Below are 21,360 nucleotides of genomic sequence, written 5' to 3' on the forward strand. Positions count from 1 at the left end.
AAAGGAAATATCATTTACTTTTTTTTATGTGGAAAATATATTATTTTGATATAATTATTTATATTGCTGTTATTATTTTTTATATTACTATTTTTTTTATATTACTATTTTTTTTTTTTTTTTTTTTTTTTTGTTTTAAATTTAAACTAATACTAAACTTATTACAATTTCACCGGCTTCAGGCTCCAATTGTAAAACATGTAATGTTGGTGACTGATTTGTAATTTGTAATTTTTCAATATCGATTGAACATGTGCCAATTAACTCTATATTATCATTATTGCCACGGGTTGGTGAATTTGGTGGTGAACCCAAGCTACTACTACTATTATGATTGCTATCTGCACCGCCATGAGTTGAAGCTGCTGAACCTACTGCGCCTGTGTCTTTGTTAAATATTTTAAAATAGAGAATTTTTTCAGAATCTTTTTTAATTGTAACTCTTGTTTTATGGCCAAATCTTGGGTAGGGTCCGGCAATAAGAGGTGTTTTATTTGAGCTCTTTACAGTTGATGGGTCTGGCTCATGACCAACCTCCCACATTACAAATGAAACTATATCCCACATTGATTTCTTTGGTATTTTAAAATCTCTACCCTCGACAATTGATAATTCTAATTTAATTGATTTCTTTTTTTGATTTACTTCTTCAAATGTAACTTTCTCTTTTGTTAATTCTATTAATTATTAATAATAAAAAATATTAATATTGTATCTATATAATATTAACTTTTTAATAATTTTATGAAATACTTTACTATTATTAAAGTTTGGTGTATTTTGATCCAAGAATCTTGATAAATCTGATGACTTTCTTACTGATAAAGATGGATGAATTACTAAAAACTTTAAAAAATCTTGTAATGATTTCTTTCTTGCTTCTATAATATTACCGCTAAATTTATTTAGTTTTTTAGGGGGAAATTGAAATTGTATTTGAAAATTATGTACCAACTATCAAATAAATATAAAGTGGTTAGAATATAGTTTATGAGTTTTATTTATTGTCATATAGATTACTCCCATACCAATTCATATAATGAAAAAAACTCGCTAAATCTTCTTGCTATAGTATATTCACTGCCACTTGATGTGGTAACATCTATGATATATTCCGTAAATTTTTTACCATATTGCTCTCTATTCTCTGCGATCATAATCGATACATTTCTAACATCTACATTTTCCTCCATTTCTTTTATTTCTTTATATGATAAATGTGCTTTTAATAAAATTTTTTTTTAAAAATATAAATTATTTTTACGTAACCATAAAAATAATATTTAAATAAATAAATATATGAGTGAAATAAAATAAATGAAAATAAATAAAATATATATTTGTATTTATATGTATATATATTTATAACAAACTAAACAAAAAAACCAAAACAATTGTTTTTTGGTACCAACTAAAAAAATAAAAAAAAAATTTTTGATAGGAAAAAAAATTATATTATAAAAATAAAAAAAAGTTTTATAAAATAAAAAAAAAAAAAAAAAAGTTTTTATAAAAAAAATCTTTTTTTTTTATATAAAATTTTAAATTTTTTTTTTTTTTTTTTTTTTTTTTTTTTTTTTGTTTATTAAGATATAATCTTAAAGATATAAAAATAATATTACTATCGGTAATATTTTTTAAATATTTTATTTAGAATTATTTTATATTTTATATTTAAATATGAATTATTTAAATATTTTAAAAAGAAATTATTAATTAATGAATTATAATTAATATTTTATATTATTATTTTATATTATATTATTATAATTATTATTACATATTATTTAAATAATAATTATTATTTTATATTATTATATTTATTATTATATTTATTTTCTTAAAGGAATTTTGAAATTTGATTGTTTTGAGCTAATTAATAAATTTGATGATTTATCGACTTCAAAAGTAATTTCTAATGGTTCAGAACCATATTTAAATTGTAAATTTGAAATTAATTGATTATCTTTTGCTATTGATTGATCACCTTGATAAACAGACATATTTAAAGAGGTTTGGGCATCTTGAGTATTATTGATATTGAATGTACGTTTACATGGAATGAGTGATAAAGCTGGAATGACTGGAATTAAGTTACCATTTGAATCTTCGATACCAATAGTTTTGTTGGTAGCTTCAATTGTCATTGTATTGCCTGATGAAATCTTCTTGTCAGAGAGTGAATTGGTTGGTTGGTTTGGTGCCATTTGAGAAAGGATATTGGCTTGTAAAGTTGCACCATAAGCAACGACTTCTTCTTGATTCATAGATTTATCGATGATTTCTGCTCTTTGATCGAAAAATGCAGAGAGTTGACTTTGGATAGCTGGGATACGTGAACCACCACCAACTAATAATACCTTATCGACTTGTTCTTTTTTCATGTCACATTTTTCTAAAAGTGTTGAAACTGCACGAATTGCAGATTTGAAAAGTGAACCAGCTAAATCTTCAAATCTGGCTCTGGTGATGTTGGTGAAGAAATCAAGACCTTCATAAAGAGAATCGATTTCGACGGATGCTTGATTCATGTTTGAAAGGTTTCTTTTAGCTTTTTCACAGGCAGATTTTAATTTGGCTTTTGAACGAGCGCTCTCTTTCAAATCGACTTTATATTTTCTATTAAACTCTTGTGTGAAATGTTGGAATAAAACTTGATCGAAATGTTCACCACTGACATTATGGTCTGAAACATTGCCAATGATTTCAAAAAGTTTAGATTTGATTTTGACCATCGATACTGATACACCACTGCCACCTAAATCGAATACCATAACGTTGCTTTCGTGTTTGACTGCATCATCAGCTGCTGTTTTTTCATCGTAACCATATGCAAGTGCGACTGCGGAGTGTTCGTGAATAAATCTAACAACATTAATACCTGCTGCTTGTGCTGCGTCCTTTAAATCCTTTCTTTGTTTTTCTGTATAATCGGTTGGTACGGTAATAACGGCTTTCTTTATAGTATCTCCACCAATAAAGGTTTCGGCGGTATGTCTAATTTGTTGTAAAATATTGGTTGTAATTTCGATTGGAGTGACTTCAATATTCTTTTCTTTATAATTTACATTAAAATATATTTTATCAAAATTATCTTCATAAGTGGTTACTCTAAATGATAATTTTTTAATTTCGCTCTAATGATTTAAAAATAATTTAAATTTATTAGTAACAATGTTTAAAATTTTAAATAAAATATTATAATAATTGATACATACTTCGAATGATTCTTCATTTGTTTTTCTACCTAAAATTCTTTTTACATCATAGATTGTATTTTGTGGATTTCTATCCATTTGAGCTCTAGCTTCATCACCGACTAATTTATCTTCACCGACAAATGAAACTACGGATGGGGTGGTTCTGTTACCTTGTTGATTTGGACAGATTTCAACTCTACCATTTTTAAAAACACCGACACATGCATAATGTGTACCGAAATCAATACCCATAATATGATTAGTTTTACTTGACATTTTTATTTATATATGTGTATATGTATAAGTATATTTTAAATAAATAGAAAAAATAAATGGGGTTTATTAAAAATAAAAAAAAATAAAAAAAATTTCAAAATAATATTATTTTTAAAAAAAAAAAAAAAAAAAACGAAAAAAAAAAATAAAAAAATTAAATTAAAATAAAATTAAAAATTTTTTTTTATTTAAATACGAAAAAAGTTGGTTGCTTTTGGAAAAATCTCATACCTTTTTATTTTTTACAACCGAAACTATTTTTATGAAAAAACGAAATATTATTTATCAGATTAACATTAACACTTTTTTTAGTTTTATTAAAATTAATTTTTTAATTTTTAACTTCCCATCCCCTTTTTTAATAAACGGAAAAATAAATATATATTTAATAATTTATTAATCTAAATTTTTTATTTTTTTTATAATTTTATTTTATTTTATTTTATTTTATTTTATTTTATTTTATTTTATTTTATTTTATTTTATTTAATTATAATTTAGATGTAATAGTTTAAAACTAAAGATAATAAAATTAAAATATAAATGGTGGGGTCTGAGTTTAGATAGTTTGAGTTATTTACATTATCATCACTATCTTCAACTGGTTTTTTGGTTCCAGGTGATGGAGTTGTTGATGGTGTTTCTGATGGGGAAGTTGAATTGGTAGGTTCAGGTGTTTCAGGTGTTTCTGATGGTTTTGGTGATGGAGTAGATGAATTGGTTGATGAAATATCCTTTGGACAGATGAGTTGCGAATTTGAGAAGCAATCCATTTCTTCATATTCATTTACAAGGCATGATTTTTGGAAATCACACAATCTTTCAGAACATGCAAAATAGTCATAATAAGAGAGGAATTCGCCACCGCCTGGTTTCATACAGGTAAGATAGCTACTTATATCTTTTTGACATTGTGATGTAATGTTGATTCTTGGTACACAAGTTCCTTCACCTTTGACATTTGTACTGTCACATTTACATATTTCAAGTGGAGTTTGGCAATCACTGTCCAATTGACATTTTCTTTTAGATTGATCATATGGTATGCATTTGTTTGTGTTTCCGACCACACCACACTTTTTTAAGGAAAAATAAAATTAAAAAAAAAAAATTAATTATCACACCCATTTTATTTCAATTTTTAAATAAATAAACATATAACTTACATATAAATTTTTTTCATAGTTACAAAACTCTCTGTATGGTTCATTTTTTTTAGTTGGGATGCAAATATCATTTTCGTTTCCAGTGAAAGGTTGTATACATTTTCCATTTCCGCAAGTTAATCCTAAATCGCAACTATTAGAGATTTCACACTTTTCGTTTTCTTTTATACGAATAGTACAAATACCAACTTCTAACATTTCAAAAGCTTTCCAACAGTAGTTGTTTTTATCACATTCAGAATCTAAGGTTTTTATTTATAATATAAAATTAATAAAATAGATAATTTTTTTTTAATATTAAAATATCTTTTAAATACATACCTTTTTTACATTTATCGTTTTGTGCACATACACCATTGTTACAAAAGTTAGAAGCACAGTTTTCATTTGTATAACATTGTCCTCCTTTTGGTTGGTTTGTTAAAACTTGGCATATTCCTTGAGTGCAAAATTCACCCAAGTTTTTATTTTTACATGTATTTGAGTTTGAATCGGAAGAGCATTTTTCAAAATCCGAACATACATTAGTGGAGCTTATTGGGTTGCTATCGTTTTTACAATAAAGATTTTGGGAGCAAAAGCCTGGTAATGTAGGATTGGTGCATTGAAAATCTTTTTCAAAACACACGCTTTTTGCTTTACAGTCACAAGAAACTAACAAAACAAAACAATTTAAAAGTACAAAAAAAAGAATTAATCTACTCATTTTTTATAAATAAATAATAATAATAAAATATTTTTTATTTAGTTTTTTTAAACTAAAATATTTTTTAAAAAATTAAAAAAAAAATAGGTATTATTTGAAATTGGGAGATTTTTATAAATATCATAATGATAACAACATTTTTTTTTAGTCTATGGATGGAGTGTTTTTTCAAATAAAATAAAAATTACAGGACTATATAAATCTTTTTTACACACAAAATTGCATTGATGCACCAAATTTTTTCCATGAATAAAATAAAAAATATCTATAATATCAATAAAAAAAAAAAAAAAAAAAAAAAACACTAAAAAATGAATTATTGTTTTTGTTTGAATGCTTATTACGCTGGGAGTGTTATTTCAAATTTATAATAATTTTAAAAACATCAAATAATCATTAAATGAAAACCTAAAAATATTAAATTTATAAATCTATTAATATTTAAACCAAAATAGGTTTTATTCTATTAACATAAAATAATATTATTTTAAAAATTATTTTTATTCATTAGATTTATAATTTGATACTATATTCTTTTCCTATATTGAATATTAAACATAAACCACCCCATCTTTTAACTATATGAAATATTGTTATATACATTGATAGAAGAGTGGATAAACTAATTTTATTTATTTTTATTTATTTCTATTTATTTTTATTTATTTCTATTTATAATATTAATACATTTATTTATTCATTTATTTATTTATTTACTTATTTATTTTTTTAAAATTTAAATATAATTAAGAATTTTTATTATCACTATTTTTTTTTTTAAAATATTTTTTATTTTATTTCAATTTTGTTTTTAATTTACAGTCGCACTATTGCTCGTTGATGCTTTTGTTCCATTAATATTATTTAAAATTGATTTATTTGGTTCATCCAAGTTATGTAATTGTTTACCAACCAAATATTTGTCGTCTCTGATTGCATTGTGGAATTTAACAAGCCATTCTTTTGATTTATAAACCAATTTTTCAAATAAAAGGACAAAACAATAGCATGCAAAACCATATCTAAATGAAATTGATTCTAAAAGTAAACTTCCACCAAAGAATGGTATTAAACCTTTTGAAATACAAAATGGTACTGTTAACATTGTTAGTAAAAAGTGGGAAATTGGGAAAATGATTTTGCTAAATGTAAACTTCAAATCAATATTTGTAAAACCATTATTTTTAAACTGTTTTTTTTTTAAATAAAAATTAATTACTATACATAATAATAAAAATTAAACTATAAATAATAATATTAACTTACTTGTTTAAATCTATCGATCCATTTATCTCTTGGTCTATCTAAATCTTCGAGTAAATTATTACGATTATTATTTGGTTGATTAGTTGCAGTGATCCATTTATACCAGAATTTTAAGAGTAAAGAACCAAGACACCAGTTTTGGAAGATATCGCTGAAATGTATAAAGAATGTTTCATCATATGGTGCCATAATTGGAATCATAAAAATGAAATCAAATAAATAACCAGTCAATAATGGAATCAAAATACCCATAATAACACCAAGTAATAAAATTTTTGCCCCCTATATTAAAAAAAATTAGTATTATCTCTTTTGATGGTTTTATTATTATTATTGTTATTATTGTTATTATTATTTATTAAATTATTTTTTTGAAAAAACTTACAACTAAACTCCATTGAAGAATATTAACATTATTTAATGGTGAGAATAAGAAATAGATTCCTTTTGAAACTACCCAACTAATAAGAAGACCTACTAAAATGCTATAAATATCATTTTCATAATTTACAAATTGATGAAGGGTGAGTCTACCAATGAATACTGGAAGTGAAATATAAACACAAATTGTTGAGAAAATAGTTAACCATCCCAAAAATATAAAAATTGAAAGTCTTGTTTTAAAATTCTTTGGTTTATAAATTTCTTTTTTGATTTTCTCTGTGGTTTTTTTATTTATTTGTTGTGCTGGTACCTGTTGTTGTTGCTGATTATTGTTATTATTTCTGTTTTGTTGTCGAAGTTTTTCTTGTGGATCTGGAAGCAAATAACTATCTAATTTTAAGAAACGTGATGCATTATTAATCCAAAAACTAACTATATTTTTAATTGTTACTCTTGCATCAAATTTTGGGAAATATGAAATTGCAACAATAACTGTAAAAATTTAAAAAAAATTTATATTAAAATTTAATTTTAAAAAAAAAAAAAAAAAAAAAAAAACTACTTACATAAGACATCAGCAGAACCTTTGGTAATTGGATCGGACATTAGAATGTTAATTGGTAAGAAGTTTGGAATTAGGGTTAAAAAGAGGGCAGGTAAATAAACAAATAAGAAACCAATAATGGTATAGGCACATAAAGAAACACAAACTTTAACTACATGTCTCTTGAATGAGAGCTATAGATTATTTAAAAAAAAAATAATTAATAATAGATTTTAAAGATATACTATTATGAATAAATAACTACATACCTTTATCATATCTTTAAATGGATCAAAATCTGGGTCATTAGGATCTTTTAAAAACCAAATAACACCTTTTCTAAAGACTTGATGAAGAATAGAGCAAAGATTTGTAAAGTTTACCATGAAAAAGATACCGAAAATCCAACGCGAAAATAAGAATGTTAGTTTTTGTTTCAATGCAAACTCGATTCTAGTTTGAATGCATCCACCAAAAACTCTGAGTGAACAAAAATCGATAAATGCACCAACTATAATTGGTAAAATACCCAATTCACAAACTGTTATAACTGCAATCTTTACAAATGAATGTGTTAATGTCATAGCTTTTACTGATATTTTTTGAGAAATTAAAAATGACTATAATTATTAAAAAAAAATAAAAAAATTAGTATTAAATCCGATTGCCAACAAATATTATAAACCATATTGCAAACTTACAAGAAGACATAAAGCAACTACAGAAAGAATTGAATAACCAATAATTATTGAAATAGCACCTTGGGAAATTGTACCATCGGCAATTTGTAAAGCTTGCTTAACATCAATTGAAATTTTTTCAGTTAACATTTGACCAATTAAATAAGGGATATACAAAAATGTTGATAAAAAGATACTGTTATAAACTACTAAAATAAAACAATGGGTTAAAATATTAAATAATGGCCCTGTTAATCCAACTGTTGAAGTAAAAAATAAAAAACTTAGTAAAATGTTCACTTTTTAATTAAAATTTAATATTATAACTTACTGAAAGTTTCTAAATCATCAATTTGATTTGGATCATCATTTTCAATATCATTTTCATGTTCTTCTGGGCCATCTTGAAGTCTTAACATCTCAAATACACCTGGTATTCTAAAAAATACTCTTTCCTGTTGATCTTGTTGATTTTGTTGATTTTGTTGATTTTGTTGTTGTTGTTGTTGTGGTTGTGGTTGTGGTTGTGGTTGTGGTTGTGGTTGTGGTTGATGTTGATTATCTTGTTGTTGATCATTTTCAGCGCTATTATTATTAATATTATTATGGTGATTTAAACTTGCTGCTACAGCTCTCTCCTCTGATAAACGAAGTTGCTCTAAATGTTGTTGTTGTTGTTGTTGATGTTCTCTTAATCTTTGACGCAATCTATTTGGTATTTCATCATTGATTTGGAACCTTAGTTCATCATTAATTACAAAACTATCATTACTACTATCTGTATTATTTGTATTTTCTGTACTATTATCATTCTGTACTATATTTCCTATTGGTTGTTCAATATTATTAATAATTGGATGTTGTTGTTGTGGTTGAGTTACATTTCTATTTATATTGTTGTTATTATTGTTTAATCTTTCTAAATATGTATCATCTCTATCAATTTCGAATTCGTCTTGAATTTCAATTTCGGCATGTTTGTGATGTATAAAATCGAGTATCATATAACTTGCTATTGATGCTAAGATAATCCAAAAGAATAAAGTTGTACCAATGAAAAAATGATAGAAAATATCGATGAGTTTATTATTCTCATTTCTAAATTGTGGTGGTAATAGCCACTTTTGACCAAAAAATAAATTAAATACCCAACATGTTAATGTTGGTACTATAAATAACCAACAAAAAATTATATATATGATTCTTGATATCTTTTTAATATACCATTTAAATCTAATAAGTGCTTCTGATATTAATTCATAAAATGGAATAACATCTGGTGTATTGTCTGAATAAACTATATTATTATAAATGGTTAATATTTTATATAGGTGGTAGATTAGAATATAATGAATTACTTACTTGGTGTAAATCTAAATGGATGACCGCATAACTCACACGATGAACTTTTAGAATGTTGTATCCATTCTAGTAAACAATTTTGATGAATATACTTAATTGAACCACTGCATTTGCATGGATAAGACAATGGATTATCCGGGGTTGACCCGTTCCTGCAAACTCTACAAAAATCTTCTTCTTGCATTGTTGTTGTTTTTTTCTTTTTATTATAAAATATGTATGCACAAAAAATAAAAAATGAGTTTATTTGATTTCTATTTTATGATTAATACCATATATAAATATATATAATTTTCTTTATTTTCAAGAATAACCAGTATAAAAATTTATAATTTAAAGATAATAATAGATTATTTTTGAAAAAAAAAAAAAATAAAAACAATAATAAATTGAAAAAAACTATTATTTAATTAAAATTTGGATTATTAAATTATTTATTTATAATAAACGATTTATTATAAAAATGAATAAAATGAATAATTTTATGAAAAAAAAATAATAAAAAAAAAAATTTAAGATAAAAATTTAAAAAAAAAAAACAAAAAAATTAAAAAAAAAAAAAAAAATAAAAATTCTTTTTTTTTTTTTTTTTAAATTATTTAAATAATTTTATTTTTTAAATTAAAATTTCAATATCCAAAATGAACTAAAACAAAAATATTTAATGAAATTATTTAGTTATTCTTTATTATAATTTGATTTTTTAAGCCTTTTATAAATTCATTTAAAAAAAATGGTTTTATATAAGAGGCTTAAAAAATATGATAAAATATTGAAATCAAAAAATTTATTTGAAAATTTTTTTTTTTTATAAAATTTTTTAAAAAATTAATTTTTTAAAAAAATTTTTTATTTTTTTTTTTTAAATTTTCATTTTAAATTTTTTTTTTTAATTTCAATTTATTTATTTTTTAATATTACATATATATAAAACTAGAATATATAAAATATTCTTTTTTATAACTATCTACTTATTTATTTTTTTTTTATTGTTTTTATTAATAATTTTATTTTATTTATTTGGTGTGTGGGTTGTGTGTATTAAAAATAATTAAATTATTTTGCATATATCCCCCTACTCTCTATATATTTATTTTTTAATTTATTAATTTTTTTAATAAAATATAATTCGTTTTTTTTTTTTTTATAATAATTAATTTGTGTTTTGTTGTATTTATATTGTTTATTTTAAAATTTTATATTAATATATATTTATAATAAATAATAATTAGTTTTTTTTTTTTTTTTTTAATCATATTATATAAAAAAAAAAAAAAAACTATAGTTTTTAAAATAAAAAATGACAGAATTTGAAGCTATTGTTCATAAAGCTACAAACTCTAAAGTTACAGCCCCAAAAAGAAAACATGTTAGATGTAAGTAAAATTTTTTTTTTTTTACATTGTTGTAAAAAATATTAATTTTTTTTTTTTTTTTCAAATAAAATTTTTATTCATTTTAGCAATTGTATTAGAATGTTATAGTGAAAATAGTGCCAGAACTTTTTTTATGGAATTATATAGAAGACCATTGGATTCAAATGATGTAGTTTGTTATAAAGCATTAATTACAATTCACAAGGTCATTCAAGAGGGTCCAAAAAATGTATTAGGTGACACTATTAGTAGAGTTCAATGGTTTGAAGGATTAAGAGATCATTGGGCAAGATATGACAATAGAGGATTTGGGCATTTGGTCGCAGAATATTGCACATTATTAATCGATAAAATACGTTTTCATCAAGCTCACCCAGAATTTGACGGTGGTTTATCATTAGAGAATTATTCAAAAACTCATAGACCCGAGAATATCGAAGTTGATAGAGGCCTTCAACAAGTTAGTCATTTAATGGATCTTATGGATGCTTGTTTCAGGATGCATAATACCGTTGTAAATTCTACACCATATAATGATTGTAAAACTTCTTCTTTTATTCCATTAGTTTTAGAATCTTATGCAATTTATATTTTAATTGTTCATTTTTTTACACATTTAGTTGACAGTAAGTACACTTAAATTTATTTATTTATTTATTGATTAAATTATTAATTAATAATTTTTTTTTTTTTTTAAATTATTTTAGAAGTTGATAGTAAAGAAGTTATTGATTTTTCAATTAAAAGATTTTATGGACAATATCAAACTTTAAGAAACTTTTATTTAAATGCAAGTGCTATTACAAGTGTATCAAGTGTTATTGCAGTACCAAATTTACCACCAGATCCTCCAAAATTCATTAGAAAAGTTAAAGAACAACCAAAGCCAAAACCAAAACCAACTCCACTACCAGTTGTTGAAAAACCACCACAACCACCAACTCCACCACCACAACCAGAACAAATTCCTGTACCAGTACCAACACCAGTATTTATCCGTCAAACTGTACCAGTTGTTTATGGTGCTCCATATATGCAACAGCAAGATAATAACTCAATGTGGGGTCAATTTGGATCAAATAATCAACCAATGTACCAAGATCCAAATCTTTTAGCACAACAACAAGCAATGCTACAACAACAACAATTACAACAACAATTATTACAACAACAGCAACAACAGGCTTTATTACAACAACAAATGGCAAACCAATCACCACAACAATCTTCTCAATGGGTTACATTTGGTGATAATGATGGCACAACTAGACAACGTTCAACTAGTACTCCACCTGCCCTCGAAAAGAAAGAAGCTAATGTCGATAAAACTGCATCACCACCAAAACCACAAACTGCCAATAGTAATGGAGCTACCGATAGTCAAGGCAAAACTAGAGTTATCACTAAAATCATCACTAAAACTGTCAATAATACATCAGAAATCAATGCTCTCAAAGCTAGAATCGAAGAGTTGGAAAAACTTTTACAAGAAGAAATTGATAAAAACAAAGCATTAACATTGAAACTTTCAGAACGTGAAGCAATGATTCAAGAGGTCACTGCTGCAAGAAAGAGACTTCAAGAGATGACAAGCGTTAACGACAACTATACAGCCGAAGTGGTTAAACAAAATGATCAACTTCGTGAACAATTAATTGCCATTAGAGATTGGACAGAACGTCAAAGACTTTTACGTTTAGAAAAAGAGTTTGGTTCTATTAATGGTAATGTTTCTCAATATCTTCAATTACTCGACAATCCAAATAATTTAGGTAATCCAGAAGCCACCCATCAAATGGTAATCGAAGATCTTTTACACCACATGCAACAAGCCAATCGTTTACATGAACTTTGTAATCAAGAGGGTGATGATTTAGAAATGGATATTTTCGCCGCTGTCAATTCAGTTTCAGATTCATTAAAAGATTTATTCCATGACTCTAAAGGTTCCTCAAGATTAATTGTAGATCCAGAGTTACAAAGTAAATTTATGGATGCAGCTAGAAAAATTGGTGCTCTCACTCAAAATCTATTTGAAAGTGTACGTCTTCAGGGTGGTCAATGTCAAGATGATGAGGATCGTAAGAGATTGGCAAATAATTTAGCTTCACTTAAAGGTGGTGTCAATGCATTGGATGCATTAGCTCAACAAGCCGATGCCGATAGAATCGAAAAAGAAAAGAAATATTTAGAGAGTGGTTTCGACCTCGATGATATAGCTGAAAGAGAATTATTAGCTGCTGCTAAAACCATTGAAGATGCCGCCAATTCTTTATTGGCAGCAAAGTCAAAGAGAGAACCAAAGAAAGAAGGAGATGCTCCTGATGTCGCTGAGGCTATTCTCGAAGCCGCTATGGCAATTACTAGTGCTACATCAACTTTGGTTGGTGCTGCAACATTGGCTCAAAGAGAACGTATCGAAAAAGGTAGAACTAGTGATGGTGGTCCAATGTATAGAAAAGATCCAACTTGGGCTGAAGGTTTAATTTCTGCTGCTAAAGCTGTTGCTGCAGCAACCAAAGCATTGGTAGATACCGCCAATAAAGCTGCATCAGGTCAAGAAATTGTCGGTGGTACCGAGGAGGCTCTTATTGCTACCTCTAAAGCTGTCACTGCCGCCACCTCTCAACTTGTTTCCGCTTGTAAATCCAAATCTGATATTAATAGTCCATCACAACATAAACTTACAAATGCTGCAAAGAGTGTACAAAATGCTACAAACTTATTAGTTGCCGCTGCAAGAGCTGTAGCTGCAAAGGTTGCTTCAGAAGAAGAAATTGATTTCGATAAATTATCTGTAACAGGTTACAAAGTTAAAGAAATGGAACAACAAATGGCAATTATTAGATTGGAAAAAGAATTAGAAGTAGCTAGAAAAGGTTTGAGTGTTTTAAGAAAAAATGTTTACACTAATCAAAATTAAAATAAACAATAAAAAAAAAAAAATCAAAATATATTTATAAAAAAATTTTTTTTTTAAAAAAATCAAATAATATTTTTATATTTATTTAAAACTTTTGTATGGTTTTATATCAGTGATTTTCATTTAATATTGAAATTGATATTGATTAAAATGAATATGAAATTTTTTTTTTTTTTTTTTTTTTTTTTAATTTTTTTTTAATTTTTTTTTAATTTTTTTATTAATTTTTTTTTTTTTTTTTTTGATTAAAAATTTGAAATTAAATTTTGAAAAAACAGGTCATCATTTTGAGATGTCCCATAACCACTTTTGATTATATTGATATTGGGTTTTAAAAATAAATTCATTTAATTATTAATGTGCAAATTGTCACAATCCATGGCTGGGTGTTATAACCTGTAATCCAAAAGAAGCCTTGGGAGTAAGGATGGGGGAGGTTGGTCAGAGTTAATGGAAAAAACACAGCATAAAAGATGATCCACTGTTACAGCGGGGTCAACATCCACAGAGTCCGTATGGATTACTGCGAAGGTTGATAATGACAGATCCTAGGTACAGGCTAGCAATAGAGCACACAAAGAAATGCGCCTCGTCGGGAGTGGGGGAAAGTCATCCTAAATGTGTCCAAAGATAATGATTAGCTAAACTTCAGACAAACTTTTTTTATTTTTTTTCTTATTTTTTTTTTTCTCTTCCTACCTCCTGGTTCGATATGCTTTTCGCACCCAATCTCGCAGAATCAAACACACCGAATCACGCATCAATTGACTTTACTGTGCCCAACTTGTATGTAGAAGTATAAAACAATAAGGATTGCCATTATAAAAATTACCAATACTCAACAGTCATTACTATTATAAGACCAAGACATTAAGTTAATTTTATATTTACATTATATTTTCAATAAAAGAAACAAATTATTGAATTACCCAAATTGTTTTTGAAAAAAAAAAAAATAAAAAAAATAAAAAATAAAAAAAGATTCAAATATTAAAAATTTAAAAATAACTGACACTTTTTATTTATTAATTAAAAATACTATGTAGATGATATTTAATGATTTCTAAAATCATAATTCTTGTTGCAATATACACGTGAAATAACCCATTTATTCACTTCTTAAAACCCTGCTTGACCAGTTACTTGGACTACAACTTTAACTAATACATAAATTGAAATATTGTATCTATCTTGATATAAACTATTTTATTATTGGATCTATCTTGATATAAACTATTTTATTGCCCACATTTGATTCTACACTATATCCATTCAAAGTTGATTTATACTAATATATATGTTTATATTATTTGTATTATTACATTTTACTTCACCCTGGTCTTAATCTATATCGAAACTTTCCTCATCACTATAATCATTTTGATGAAGGTGAATGTGAAGGTGTTTATGAAGGTGATAGTGATAGTGGAAGTGGGTGTTAGAATTACCATTGGTATATTCTGATTCTTTAAATTCTTCGTTATTTAAAGATAAAATTTTGTCCCTATCTTTTGTATCAATATTTATATCATCTGGTTCCAATGAACTAATATTTATTGGTGATAATGAAGGTAATGATGAAGAAGAAGAAGGAGATGATGGCAAAGATGATGGCGAAGAGGATATTGGTGATGATGATAAAGTAAAAGATAGTCCGGAAGATAAATTTGAAGAAAAAGATGATGATGGTAAAGAAGAGGAAGGAGAAGAGGATGATGGTAAAGAAGAGGAAGGAGAAGAGGATGATGGTGAAGGAGAAGAAGAGGAAGAGGAAGATTTTGGGTTTTCTAAGGAGTCTATTTTTATGGAAGCACTAGCTTCGATATATTTATTTTGTTGTTGTTGTTGTTGTTGTTGTTGTTGTTGTTGTTGTTGTTGTAAAATTTTTTTTATTTTTCTGACCTTAATTACTAATAATAATGCGCAAAAGAAGGAGAGAATTCTAAAAGCATAAATAAAAAAAGTAATATATGGGGATTCCATTTTATATTATTTTATTATTATTATGATTGTTCTTTATAGATAATTTATTATTATTATTGGATATTATAAATAATTTATATCTTTAAAATATATAATTATTGTTAATATTTAATTAATGATGATTATGAAATGTATATAAAAACGAAATTATTTAAAATGAAAAAAAAAAAAAAATTTTCAAAAAGGAAAAAAATTAAAAAAGAAAAAATTAAATTTAAAATTTAAAAAAAAAATTATTAAAAAAATTATAAAAATTAAAAAATAAATGTGGGCTACCCCAATATGAATCACAAAGAGTATGAACTTCATGGTTATTTAATAAAAAAACTATTTTATGAAATTAATTCAAAAAAAAACAATAAAATTATTTCAAATTGGTAAATATATCATAAAGGAGAAAAAGATATTATTATGTTGTTATTTTAGAATGAAAAAGATAACGATAATTGTAATAAATGAAGATAACGATGATTTTATATAATAGTATTTTTAAAATAATATTGTTGATTATTTATTTTAAAATATTTAAATTAATTAATATGTTATCAAAAATAATATTTTTTTAATAAAAGTTTGAAATTAATTTTCTTTATACAAGGTTTTGTGCATATATATTTTTTATTATAAAAATTCTTACCAAATAAAAGAAAGGATAAATTAAATATTTTTATAATTTATAAAAAAAAAAAAATTTATTTAAATTTTATAAAAATAAAAAAATTAAAAGAGTTAAAATTGTAATAACTATACCTTTTAATTGAGGAATTAAAGTTTTAAATAGTAATGATCCAGATGAAATGATGAAAATCTGGTATAACTTGATTAGATTGTTTCTTCTTTGTTCATGCCGTCTTTGATAATTGTTTTTTGATTGAATAGGATTCGCTAAAAAGAAACAGACTGAATAAGCGATTTGAATCCCAAAGATAATGATTAGCTAAACTTCAGACAAACTTTTTTTTTTTTTTTTTTTCTTGGATGTGTAATTTTTTTTTGTATTAATTGCTTACCACTAATTTTTGACTTACACCCTTCAATAAGAATGGCAGGGATGCATAAAAATTTTTCTTTTTTTTTTTCTTTTTTTTTAATTAAAATTTTTTTTTTTTTAAATTTTGTTGATGTGGGGGAAAATTAATTTTTTTTTTTTTTTTTTCATTTTCGTTTTATCAATATACAAATAATTATATTCATTTATTTATTTATTATAATAGTCAATAATAATAATTAATAGCAATAATTCTTCATATAAACCAATTAATAATTTCAATATCCACTTTAAAAAAAAATGAACGATTATGTTGTTTTATTTTGTGAAATCATAATCACAGTAGTTATTTCCTTCTTATTTGGTATGGTTTTTATTAAATACTATTTCAACAACAAAATTGGCAACAACAATGGCAACTACAGAAATGAAAATGGCAATAATCAATCAACTACATCACAATATGCTTGTCCACCATCCTGTGATGAATATTTAGCTGAGCAAAGAGTTCAACAACAAGTACAAAAAAAACATCAAGCAATTGAAGAATTGCTATATCTTAGAAAGCAAGAATTGGAAAAACAAAAACAATTTAATTTTAAAAGTACTTCACAATCACATAATGACCCACCAAATATGAACGACCCATCTTATTACCAACAAATGCCATATGCTCATCCAGAATCAGAAAAAGAACCTTCAACCTACCCAACATTCAATAAAAACGAGGCTCTTCATTCTTTTTCTGATGACCCACAACCATCCAATAATACAGAATCGGATCATATGTTTAAAAGAGAACCATCCGCCTACCCAACCTTCAACCAAAAAGAATCACGTTATTCTGTTGAAAAAGAACAATCACAATATGCTCCTCCAGAATCAGCAACCTCTCCAAATGAACCAAATAAAACTTATAAATGGGAACCATCTAATTACCCAACTTACAACCAAAATGAATCGAGTCATTCTTTTTCTGGTGCACCACAATCACACAGTTATCCAGAATCACAATGTAATGGTGCAAATTTCAATGGAGAATCACCATTTGTAGAGGAGTATGATGAATCAATTGGGGAATGGGTTCCATTTTCTTAATCAATATAAGAAATATAAATATAATCAACACGGGGGTCAAAACATTTTACAACATTATCAGCTAAACTCAATGCCATTTTCAAATAGCCAACTCATTATTTTTTCTCAATAACCACACTTAAATAGTTTTTTCAGTCAGTTCCATCAGAGATAGCTTATCCTAAAGAAGAAATAACATCCTATATAAAATTAATCAAAATGATAATAATCATTAGTTAAAATATTATTTATTATAACCAAGTTTCAATATTTCAATATAATCAACTATTAAAAGAATATATATTTTGTCCTGGCCAGTCAAATGTATTAAAACTAAATAGTTTTATGAATAAATAATTGTCCTTACAGTACCATCATGGTTTTATCAAAATATTTAAAATATGGTTCCAATAAGCCGGTATAAAGCCATTGTAGAAATATATCTGGTGGTTTAGGTATTTAATTACTGAGTATGTTGTCATTCTTTTCGGTGGTTATTAGAACCAAATAATGGATCCTCACATTATTAATGGTTTTAACCAAGTAGTTCCACCCGACACATTACCATATAGTCTCACATTTGGTGGTGGTCTCATAGTACCGAACAAAGAAGTCATGAAAACAATAAACAAATTATCCCAAGAAAATAATCAAGAAAATCAAAATATAGAACAAGATTTACATTATAGTTGGCAGAGATAAAAAGTTATTGTGTGGGATGCATAAATAATACTAAATAAACTTTTTTGCTTAAAGATCATTTTAATAATTTTTTGTGGGACATATTTTTAATTGAAATTTTTTTAGAAATAGAGCTTTAATATTTTTTTAATTTCTTTGAATAATAATAAAAGTTTAAAATTTTTTTTATAAAAAATTTATTTAATTATTATCAGTTTTTTAAATAGATCTTTTATTTTTTTTTTTTAATTTTTTTTAATATTTTTCGGAAAATTTTGGTGTATACTTTTTTTTTTTCAATCATTATTAATATAAAAATTGGTAATTTATATATTTTATATTCACAATGGATGAGCTTCTATCATCTCTAATTAACTTTCAAGTAAATGAAGAGTTAAAAAACAGTAGTAATATTAGTGATAGGTAAGTGCAAAACAATAAATATAAATATTAGCCTATTAATTAAAAGCATGCTAATTGGTGTTTTCTCTTTTTTAACTATTTATTATAGATTATTATTTATTGTTTGGAATAATATATTTTTAAGAAATGAAATTCATAAACATATTTTAAAGTTTATTGAACATAGTGTTGTACAAATTAATAGACCAAATTATTACAAGTTTAAAGATAAATCATATATAACAACACTTACATGGCATAGTTTTTCACTTCTAGATAAAAATGAATTTCCACCATTTTTGACAAATTTATATTTGATCTATTTAAATATGCCACCAATAAATTTACCAAATACAATTACAACTCTCAGATTGGGTCGTGATTTTAATCGAGTGGTTCCACCCGGCACTTTACCAAATAATCTCACAACACTCACATTCGGTGATTATTTTAACAAAGTGGTTTCACCTGGCACATTCCCAAATAGTCTAACAACACTCACATTCGGTGATTATTTTAACCAAGTAGTTCTACCCGGCACATTCCCAAATAGTCTCACAGCACTCACATTCGGTTATTATTTTAACAAAGTGATTCCACCTGGCACATTCCCAAATAGTCTCACAGCACTCACATTCGGTTATTATTTTAACCAAGTAGTTCTACCCGGCACATTCCCAAATAGTCTCACAGCACTCACATTCAGTTATTATTTTAACCAAGTAGTTCTACCCGGCACATTACCAAATAGTCTCACAACACTCACATTCGGTCATCATTTTAACCAAGTAGTTCTACCCGGCACATTACCAAATAGTCTCACAACTCTCACATTCGGTCTTTGTTTTAAACAAGCATTTCCACCCGACACATTACCAAATAGTCTCACAACTCTCACATTCGGTGGTTTAAACCCATTTATTTCACCCGACAAATTACCAAATAATATCACAACACTCACATTTGGTGAAATAAGACTAAAAAGAGACAAAAATAAAAATAAAAAACTACGCGTTGTATTTTGATGATTCATCGGTATTGGGTAAAGTTTAAACCTTATCGCTCAAGTTAAATTTTGTGGTTCAACATCAACATTGACACAATTACCCACATTATTGTAGTTAAGAAGGTATTCCATCAAATGATTATGGAAATGTTAGTTCAAACGGTAGTTCGCTCAGTGATTCAAATGGTGGTCTAAGCAATTTTTCAAGAAGGGTTCAGTTGGTGGTTCAAGCAATTTAAGTGGTGGTTCAAATGGTGGTCCCAATAATGGTTCAAGTAATCAGTAAAATGGCAGTGAAAGTAATCGTCCAAGTGGTTGTCAAATGGTCGTTCAAGTGGTAGTTCGCGTGGTCAAGAAATTTTTACGTAGTTATATAAATAGTAAATCAAATGTAGTTCTATCTATTAGTGATTCATGTGGTACTTCAAATGTTAAATACATTGAATTGTAGGAGTCCAAACAATTTAAATAATATCGGTCTAGCTAATAAAATCAGATTAAGAACCGAAAATAAAAAAGAAGTTAAAAGAATTAGGGAAGTGAGGAGAGATCTTCGATTTGAAAAGAAATAAAATAAATAATGTATTTAACTTTAAAAAAAACAAATAAAAAGCACATTAATGATATTGATTAATAATAGAAATAAAATAAAACTATTTATTTAAATTAATAGGGGAAAGATGGTTTTATTTATCTGTATGTTTATAGGGGTTTCATTATTAGTCATTTAAATTTATTATTATTCATTGTTTTATTTTTTAATTTCCTAATACTTTTTTTTTAAATTCTATTTTTATTTCATCATAAATGTTTAAATACTAAATTATTAGATTCCAGTTGGATTTGACGGAAAATAACCAGGTTTTACTTAATTTTTAAAAAATTCAAAAAACGATTGGAAAAAATATTTAACGAAAAAATTCGAAAAATAATATTTTTTTTTAATTTTTGCGTTTTTTTTGTCAACAAATATACAATAATGAAGAACCCATCATTTTTTATATTTTTATTAATAATATTTTTAACCACTATAGTGGAAAAAAAAAATGGATCAGCAGTAGAGAATATTGAATATTATTGTTTAAAAAATTTATTTTTTTACACAAACGGGCCACAATTAGAATTTCCTTCCAATGGTAATCTTCATATTTTGGATAGAAATATTACAGTTAAAAATTCAGCTGTTGATTCTCTTAATATATTTCAAAATACCTCTCAAATAATATTACCTGAGTATTTCAGTTGTTTTGGTAGTTTAATTACACTGTATTTATTATTTTAAAATTAAAAAAAAAAAAGAAAATTAATATTGATTTTTATGATTTTTATAATTAGATTTT

At 25.4% G+C, this 21,360-nt stretch overlaps 9 protein-coding genes across 9 annotated transcripts; 4 read left to right on the forward strand and 5 right to left on the reverse strand.

The window, feature by feature from the left end:
• Positions 1–141: 141 nt before the first annotated feature.
• Positions 142–1,193, reverse strand: DICPUDRAFT_88567 (uncharacterized protein; the record flags this gene model as incomplete). Its single annotated transcript, XM_003289513.1, has 3 exons — positions 142–677; positions 759–954; positions 1,029–1,193. 3 exons carry the CDS (start codon positions 1,191–1,193, stop codon positions 142–144), a joined length of 897 nt encoding a protein of 298 aa, XP_003289561.1.
• Positions 1,194–1,832: 639 nt separating this feature from the next.
• On the reverse strand, positions 1,833–3,476 carry DICPUDRAFT_153948 (uncharacterized protein; the record flags this gene model as incomplete). Its single annotated transcript, XM_003289514.1, has 2 exons — positions 1,833–3,137; positions 3,219–3,476. 2 exons carry the CDS (start codon positions 3,474–3,476, stop codon positions 1,833–1,835), a joined length of 1,563 nt encoding a protein of 520 aa, XP_003289562.1.
• A 511-nt stretch (positions 3,477–3,987) lies between these two features.
• DICPUDRAFT_153949 (uncharacterized protein) lies at positions 3,988–5,348 on the reverse strand (the record flags this gene model as incomplete). The annotated part of the gene is made up of 4 exons (XM_003289515.1): positions 3,988–3,993; positions 4,058–4,552; positions 4,643–4,884; positions 4,964–5,348. 4 exons carry the CDS (start codon positions 5,346–5,348, stop codon positions 3,988–3,990), a joined length of 1,128 nt encoding a protein of 375 aa, XP_003289563.1.
• A 500-nt stretch (positions 5,349–5,848) lies between these two features.
• Positions 5,849–9,768, reverse strand: DICPUDRAFT_153950 (uncharacterized protein; the record flags this gene model as incomplete). Its single annotated transcript, XM_003289516.1, has 9 exons — positions 5,849–5,887; positions 6,169–6,537; positions 6,615–6,896; positions 7,000–7,490; positions 7,565–7,736; positions 7,812–8,162; positions 8,244–8,431; positions 8,554–9,519; positions 9,585–9,768. 9 exons carry the CDS (start codon positions 9,766–9,768, stop codon positions 5,849–5,851), a joined length of 3,042 nt encoding a protein of 1,013 aa, XP_003289564.1.
• A 1,116-nt stretch (positions 9,769–10,884) lies between these two features.
• Positions 10,885–13,947, forward strand: DICPUDRAFT_48677 (uncharacterized protein; the record flags this gene model as incomplete). Its single annotated transcript, XM_003289499.1, has 3 exons — positions 10,885–10,960; positions 11,047–11,586; positions 11,668–13,947. The coding sequence occupies 3 exons, from the start codon at positions 10,885–10,887 to the stop codon at positions 13,881–13,883; spliced, it is 2,832 nt and encodes a 943-aa protein (XP_003289547.1). The 3' UTR covers positions 13,884–13,947.
• A 1,277-nt stretch (positions 13,948–15,224) lies between these two features.
• Positions 15,225–15,866, reverse strand: DICPUDRAFT_80328 (uncharacterized protein; the record flags this gene model as incomplete). Its single annotated transcript, XM_003289517.1, has 1 exon — positions 15,225–15,866. One exon carries the CDS (start codon positions 15,864–15,866, stop codon positions 15,225–15,227), a length of 642 nt encoding a protein of 213 aa, XP_003289565.1.
• A 1,288-nt stretch (positions 15,867–17,154) lies between these two features.
• DICPUDRAFT_153953 (uncharacterized protein) lies at positions 17,155–17,952 on the forward strand (the record flags this gene model as incomplete). Its single annotated transcript, XM_003289500.1, has 1 exon — positions 17,155–17,952. The coding sequence occupies one exon, from the start codon at positions 17,155–17,157 to the stop codon at positions 17,950–17,952; it is 798 nt and encodes a 265-aa protein (XP_003289548.1).
• Positions 17,953–18,441: 489 nt separating this feature from the next.
• On the forward strand, positions 18,442–18,633 carry DICPUDRAFT_153954 (uncharacterized protein; the record flags this gene model as incomplete). The annotated part of the gene is made up of 1 exon (XM_003289501.1): positions 18,442–18,633. The coding sequence occupies one exon, from the start codon at positions 18,442–18,444 to the stop codon at positions 18,631–18,633; it is 192 nt and encodes a 63-aa protein (XP_003289549.1).
• Positions 18,634–19,082: 449 nt separating this feature from the next.
• DICPUDRAFT_35956 (uncharacterized protein) lies at positions 19,083–20,039 on the forward strand (the record flags this gene model as incomplete). Its single annotated transcript, XM_003289502.1, has 1 exon — positions 19,083–20,039. The coding sequence occupies one exon, from the start codon at positions 19,083–19,085 to the stop codon at positions 20,037–20,039; it is 957 nt and encodes a 318-aa protein (XP_003289550.1).
• Positions 20,040–21,360: the final 1,321 nt, after the last annotated feature.

Source organism: Dictyostelium purpureum (assembly GCF_000190715.1).
Source record: "Dictyostelium purpureum unplaced genomic scaffold DICPUscaffold_180, whole genome shotgun sequence".
In the NCBI taxonomy this organism is placed as follows: domain Eukaryota; phylum Evosea; class Eumycetozoa; order Dictyosteliales; family Dictyosteliaceae; genus Dictyostelium; species Dictyostelium purpureum.